The sequence below is a fragment of the Synchiropus splendidus genome, chromosome 1 (assembly GCF_027744825.2).
Source record: "Synchiropus splendidus isolate RoL2022-P1 chromosome 1, RoL_Sspl_1.0, whole genome shotgun sequence".
Lineage (NCBI taxonomy): Eukaryota > Metazoa > Chordata > Actinopteri > Syngnathiformes > Callionymidae > Synchiropus > Synchiropus splendidus.
Genome location: NC_071334.1, coordinates 36,873,861 through 36,881,727, shown reverse-complemented (window position 1 = coordinate 36,881,727; position 7,867 = coordinate 36,873,861). Strand labels below are relative to the sequence as shown.

General features: G+C 45.9%; 1 protein-coding gene across 1 annotated transcript; it reads right to left on the bottom strand.

Moving 5' to 3' along the window:
- Positions 1-5,051: 5,051 nt before the first annotated feature.
- Positions 5,052-6,469, bottom strand: LOC128768925 (transcription factor JunD-like). The gene has a single exon (XM_053882195.1). The coding sequence runs from the start codon at positions 6,334-6,336 to the stop codon at positions 5,509-5,511; it is 828 nt and encodes a 275-aa protein (XP_053738170.1). The 5' UTR covers positions 6,337-6,469; the 3' UTR covers positions 5,052-5,508.
- Between the last annotated feature and the right edge of the window lie 1,398 nt (positions 6,470-7,867).

Here is a 7,867-nt window from a genome sequence, read left to right as displayed (position 1 = left end):
TCGTGACTGATGACACAAGCCAAGTTCAGTTCCATTTCTAATATATGCAAATGCGTCTCAGATCATGGTGTGTTTATGGAGTAATTGTATGTTTTGTGGACATTGGTGGGATGCACGATGAATATGAGATTGTTCATGTTCAATTTCAATTTTTCAATTTGTTTTTTGTTGAAATGGTCCACACAGGTACATTGAAACTGACACAGTGGACAGACCAGATGTTTGCGCTAGTCTGCGACCATATATGTTGGTGGTGGGTTAAGATAGTTGGTGACATTGATTTGAGCAAGGTCTGTTCCTCTCACGTCATTACTCCCTGATATGTTGAGTCAGCTCTGGCATGGAGGGATGCAATCTAAAAATGTGATGTGGCCCCTTTCCCTGTGACATCAGATTTGACAGAGGCTCAAGTGTGCAGATTGTATCCATGCTGTTGAACAAGAACATCTCATGCGTTATATGTTTCTGAACTGTAATAAGCGCTTCGAAAGAAGACCCTCTTTTCTCCTCTTCATAAATAGTTGGCATTGTCATCATTCCATCCATGCAGAGATGTTTCGTTTTTTTCTAAAATGCAAGTTGCACGCATGCGTGTGAGCTTCTGTTAAATGACTGTTTATTCCCATCCTCATATGCCTTTCTCTGTATATAGCTCTGAAAAAATCGAATACATTAAGTGTGTTGTGTTGACTCAGGCTGGCGACAAAAAACACAAAAGGAAAAGAAAACAATTAAAAAACATACAGAAAGAGCCATGGTGTATTGAATTCATTTTAGCCCCTGCTAGTGTGTCACTCAATAATACATTTCTCAGTATCAGCGAACACCTTCACACCTTCTTCTGCCGCTTATCCGGGGTCGGGTCGCGGAGGCAGCATTCGGAGCAGGGAAGCCCAAACTTCCCGGTCCGCACAAACCTCCTCCAGCTCCTCCCGGGGGATCCCGAGGCGTTCCCAGGCCAGACCGGAGACATAATCTCTCCAGCGAGTCCTGGGTCTTCCCCGGGGTCTCCTCCCGGTAGGACATGCCCGGAACACCTCCCCAGGGAGGCGTCCAGGGGGCATCCGGATCAGATGCCCGAGCCACCTCAACTGGTTCCTCTCGATGTGGAGGAGCAGCGGCTCCACCCCGAGCTCCTCCCGGATGACTGAACTCCTCACCCTATCTCTAAGGGTGCGCCCAGCCACCCTGCGGAGGAAACTCATCTCAGCCGCTTGTATCCGCGATCTCATCCTTTCGGTCACTACCCAAAGCTCGTGACCATAGGTGAGGGTGGGAACGTAGATCGATCAGTAAATCGAGAGCTTCGTCTTGTGACTCAGCTCTCTCTTCACCACGACGGTCCGATACAGCGACCGCATCACTGCTGCCGCTGCACTGACCCGTCTATCAATCTCACGCTCCCCTTTTCCCTCACTCGAGAACAAGACCCCGAGGTACTTGAACTCCACCACTTGGGGCAAGAACTCTCCACCGACCCGGAGAGAGCAAACCACCGTGTTTCGGTCGAGAACCATGGCCTCAGACTTGGAGGTGCTGATCCTCATGCCGACCGCTTCACACTCGGCTGCAAACCAACCCAGCGCATGCTGAAGGTCCCGGTCCGATGAGGCCAGCAGAACAACATCGTCCGCAAATAGCAGAGATGGTTCCCGAACCGGATCCCCTCCGACCCCTGCCTACGCCTAGAAATTCTGTCCATAAAAGTGATGAACAGAACCGGTGACAAAGGGCAGCCCTGGCGGAGACCAACATGCACCGGGAACAGGTCTGATTTACTGCCGGCAATGCGAACCATGCTCCTGCTCCGGTCATACAAGGAGCGGACAGCCCCTAGCAGAGGGTCCCGTACCCCATATTCCCGGAGCACCCCCCACAGGACATCGCGAGGGACACGGTCGAACACCTTCTCCAAATCCACAAAGCACATGTGGACTGGTTGGGCAAACTCCCATGAACCCTCGAGCACCCGATGGAGGGTATAGAGCTGGTCCAGTGTTCCACGACCGGGACGAAAACCACACTGTTCCTCCTGGATCTGAGGTTCGACTATTGGCCGAAGTCTCCTCTCCTCTCTAGTACCCTGGAATAGACCTTTCCAGGGAGGCTGAGGAGTGTGATCCCCCTGTCGTTGGAACACAACCTCCGGTCCCCCTTCTTAAACAGGGGGACCACCACCCCGGTCTGCCAATCCAGAGGCACTGTCCTCGACTGCCACGCGATGTTGCAGAGACGTGTCAGCCACGACAGCCCTACAACATCCAGGGATTTCAGATACTCCGGACGGATCTCATCCACTCCCGGGGCCCTACCACCGAGGAGCTTACGAACAACCTCGGTGACTTCGGCCCGGGTGATGAGAGAGCCATCTGAGTCCTCAGTCCCCGCTTCCTGAGTGGAAGACGTGACGACGGGATTGAGGAGACCCTCGAAGTATTCTTTCCACCGCCCGACAACATCACCAGTCGAGGTCAGCAGTCTCCCCCCGCGCTGTAAACAGCACTGGTGAGGCACTGCTTCCCCCTTCTGAGGCGACGGACGGTTTGCCAGAATTTCTTCGAGGCCGACCAACAGTCCTCCTCCATGGCCTCTCCGAACTCCTCCCAGACGCGAGTTTTTGCCTCCAAGACCGCAAAACAAATGGCTATCAATTTTGACAGAGGATAATGGTCATCACGCATGTGCTCACCGACGACCGTTGACGTTAGAGTAGCGTAGTAGAGTAGTAGTAGATGCGAATGTACTAAGAAACGCCAGTATTAAGCAGCGGTTTCTCTACCAACCAGCAGAGGGAGACAACCATCAAGTTGATGCAGCACTGCAACCAAAGCACCCCTAACAGTCAAACGTGGTGGGAACGAATTGTGAAATGACACTTCATTTGGTAGTGAGCATCTAGACTTTAGACATTTATTGGATCACACACACAAGAATTGACAAACAGCACTTGACCGAAGGTGCGCCGTTTTCTCAAACCATCGACCTACAGTAAAGACTAGGTAAAAGCAGTTATCGATTACATGACATTATTCTAAGATATTTATCTGTGCACCGTCCAGACATTTAAGCAGAACCCATTGTGTTTTATTGAGCTCTATTATCACATTATTGTTTGTGGGTCCCAATTGTGAAGGTAAGCAGCCCTTGTAGTATTATAGTTATTAAACCCACATCAGTGACTCCTTAAAATAAAAATAAAATAAAAATAATTGTTCACTGAATTTGTATTGTACTCAAACAAAATACAACAACACACACCACATTCATTCATTCAGTATACCCATTTTATTACTTTAGGTCAGAATTATGACACAAACACAAAATCAAGACGGCAGACTTTTAACAGTGATTGTTAATGTCTGAATGCCGGGATCAGAGGGACTTAACAGTCAATGTTGAATGTGCTATCAAGGATGATGGGGATTTGTAAATAAAATGTCATGCTTTTTCCTCTCATGACAGTTGTGGTATTAGGAAAAATCTTCTATCACCATCACCACATCGCCACAACTCGTCAATGAGATTTATAGATATATAGATAGTACAGCAAGACGTATGATCAATGAGAAGGGTTAGGGTTCATGAGTCAGATGGCGGAGGGGAAGAAACTGTTCTTAGGGCGTGAGGTTCTGGTCCTGATTGACCATAGCCTCCTGCCTGAGGGTAGAGGCACAACAACACAAACAAAGGGTCAGCTGTGATCTGACCTCCACGGTTCTGGAGATGTGGCACCTTCTCAGCAGCATGCATATTACCGTATGCTGCAGTATGTGCTTGTGCTGGCACTGGCGTACCACACAGAGATGGAGGAAGTGCGGATAGACTCCATTATGACTATGTAGAATTGTACCAACATCTTAATCGGTAGAGTTCCTCAGCTGCCGCAGGAAGAACGTCTTCTCCTGAGCTGTTTTGATGAGAGAGCTGATGGTGGTGCTCAAGAAGTGGATGGAGTCTACTGTGGAGATGCGGCTGGGAGGGTCTCGGGGTGGGTTGTGTGGCTGTGCCTTTCCTGAAATCCATGATCATCTCTGCTGTCTTCTGGGTGTTTAGCTCCAGGACACCAGCTGGTCCACTTCCCTCCTATAGGTGAACTCATCCCATCCTGATATGAGCCTGATTAGAGTGATGTTGCCTGAAAACTTGAGCAGTTTGACAGACTGATGGTTGGAGGTCCAGCGGTTGGTGTACTTGTGCTTCTCAATTATTTTCTGTTGCGCCTCCCCCCGCAGGAAGAAGTAATCCCCAACTCTCTGCTGCCTCTGTAAATAGTATGCTTTGTCTGTAAAACAAATTTACACCTCTGTATAACATTGTATCCTTGTTAACATTAAAGAAAATAATTAGTATAGATCAACTTACAATGAAGAATGACATTATTGGTGTGGAAGGAAGACCTCAAGTCCTCAAACAGGATCCTGGTGGAGGCTCCTGGGGAGTCCAGATGCACAGCATTTGTGAAGAAAGGTGAAAACGAGCATGACACCTTGATCATAAACAGACTGTTTTAAAAAGGAAATTAGATAATATAGGGTTCAAGTTATTGTGGTGTCATATTGATACATTCATTTTTTTAATCAAATACTAAATCCGCAAGAAATCTGAATTTCATCAAGTTTAAACCTACTAAGTTGTGTGCAACAATATCAACAACAAAAAGGGAGCTGTAAAAGCGTAGAAATTTGAAATAAGTAATAGGGACCTCGACTATTTTGGTCTTTGCTGGCATGCCGTATTCAAACGTCATTTGCGCATGCGCGACTATCTGAAAAAAAAATGAGGGAGGATCGTGTTTTTCTAGTGACGGGTATTGGCTCTATCCTATATTCTCTGTCAACATGTTAATGAGTTTTACATCTTTATCCGTTGAGAACGGTTATCTGTTGAGTTCTGTCCCTGTGGTGTTATTGCCGCACGCGCCACCTCTGGCAGAAGCCGGTACTGGCGTGTCTTCATGAATAATAAATAACAAGCAATGGTAAGGAGTCTCACACAGTGCCGCCGAAACAAACACAGGGAAACAAAAACAATAATAAAAAAAACGTTTATTGTGAAACCTATAAAACAGTGTTCATTACTGAGCAGCGTTATTTCACAGACGCAGTCTGACCAGAGCGACGAACAGTCCTGGTCAGACGCATAAAACTAAACACACAGAATGAATAGAGCGCGATTCTGTTTATTAACAGCTGTTGAGAAATAACATTCGCAGAAGACATCACAGGCAGATCAATTTAAAATGAACACGCGAATATGGAGATATTGATCAATTACTACACTCCACCGGGTAGAACAGAATGAGCGTATTTTATTTTATATTGAATAGATTACTGTCCACTCGCTCGGTTATTAGTTCGATGACTAAGCCCAGTTCGATCATTTCCCGTGTCAGAGGCTCCAAACAAATGAGCGGGTCATTTTCAGCGTCCACATCGATGTGATCGATAACCCACACTGACTAGTGTTCCATCTTATATGCTGGACCGGTTCTGGTTCTGGATCGACTCCCTAGTGAACTGGGACCTCATGTGGCAACAGCTCACAGCCACTGTTCACATGGGTCAGGACTTTCTGTTTCAGCTGGGCCACTTGCTCTCGGAGCAGGCCAGCTGTGGAGGCCAGGTCAGTGTTCTGGTTCTTTAGAGTCTTCACTTTGTCCTCCAGTCGAGAGATTCGCTCCAGTTTGCGCCTTCGACACTTGGAGGCTGCGATCCGGTTCCTGAGCCGCTTCCTCTCGGCTTTTATGAGCTCCTGCGAGTCCATGTCGACCGGTGACAGCGGCGGGCTCTCCCCGAAACTCTGCACGTCCGGCACCGTCTGAGGTTCCTCTTTTGGAGTCTGAACCCGCGTGAGCTCCGGCGGCTGAGCAGCGGCTTCTCCGAAATGATGCGGCGGGGGAGGAGGTGGAAAAGGGACGGTGTCGGTGGAGTAGTTGACGGTGGTCCCCAGTGGTCCGCTACCGTAACTGTTCAGGTTGGTGTACACCGGTAGATCGAGCGGCAGTGAGACCGGGGAGAGATGCGCACCTAGATCGAGACTCCCATTAGCCTGCCCAGATCCGTTCAGCTGATTTTGCTTGTGAAGATCCTCCAACGCTTTCACGAAGCCCTCCGCGAATTCCTGTTCGTCGGTGACCGTTTTCGGGTACAAGAACTGTGAAACGGAGGGTGTAGTGGTGACCATGCCGTTGGACTGGATGATGAGTCGCTCCAGCTCCGGCGAGGCCAGTTTCAGCAGCCCCAACTCCGGCGAACTCAGGAGGCTCTCGGCATCCCGCAGATGCGGCTTCAGGTCCGCCTCGTCCGCCGGGCTCAAACTAACGTCCTTCTTCATCATTATTCCTGGACACTGAAAGAGGTTGGTTCACAAAAACACCCTCCTTCCCATAACCTCCCCCCAAAAAAAACTCTCAATATAAATCTGACGACTGAAGGGGTTCTGTCTCGAAGACCCTCTGCTCACGCGCAGTGTCTGGCAGGAGAGCGCGCGCCCCCTCACCTCCGCAAGCTCTTCTATGCAAGCACATTGCGTGTCGTCACAGCGAGGCGCGCGACCATTGGACAGCGGTCACATGTTCCGTGTTTGTTCAGAAACTGAAAGAAAAGTCTATTTGTCTGAACAAAGCTATATGATACGGCTTGAATTACAACGTAATGACTTTCTTTTATACTGACCCCAAATGCTATGTTTACATTCATGATTAACCTTAGCTTTTCAAAATTCGAAGGTGGCCCATATATAGTATGTATTGGTTCGACTACATGCCTCAGATGATTATTTGGAATCTGTACATCACTGTAGAACTCTTATAGTTAAATCTCCAGTGACATACAGATCATTGATAATAGTACTCATAAAGTGGATCTGCATGTTAATACTGTAAAACAATTTTCAAAACCACTGTCTTACCAAGTCCTGGATGTTCCATGAATGAGTCATGTGAATTGCTAACCTTAACAAAATGTTGTTGAAGTTGTAAACTTCAAGTTCATTTTATAACTGTACGTTTATATATATATATATATATATATATATATATATATATATATATATATATATATATATATATATATATATATATATATATATATATATATAAAGCTTTTAAAGCTATTTAAAGTTGTGCGCTTTAAATATTTATACTTTAGTATACTACAGCTTGTAGTTCACCAGAATGTATAGTAATTTAATACTCCTTTGGATTATATTGGAATATTTTAAGTTTACTAAAGTGCGCTTTCAGGTATACAGTATTCAAGTATATTTATATATACTCGCTATTCTCAGTAGTAGTGTGGTTGGAATATACTTTTTTATCCACATTCACCTTATCTTAAATTTCACTGCTTGTACATGCTGTCATAATGCTCATTTTCATTGACCCTAACACCATCCAAAGTGTACGCACTCACCTCTGAGGAGTGCACTCAAATTTCATGTTTGCTCATTAATACCACAATACTGTACATATCACCTATGGATTACGATCAACTACCAATTATTAAGTAATTCAATGAGAGTAGTAAGCAAGTAAACCTCCTAAATGAGTACAAATCAATATCAGAGCAAAATTATCTAACAATAACAACGAAAGCTTGCTTTTTACCACCAATTGCTCACAACCACAATCCCTTGCATAATTGAGATCTGGATCACCGCAATAAAATATTTGACACACCATCAGCAAGACGTTGTATCCTTTAATTGTATACTTCAGTATACTTGGGTACAATTAAAGGCCACTAGTAAGCATTTTATAGGGATAACAAGGCCAGCATGAACAAAGACATAGGATTGCTGCAGCATATAGGTTATTTTAATAATACATATAAAATCTCTGTCTCATATATATGTATAAATTATTGTT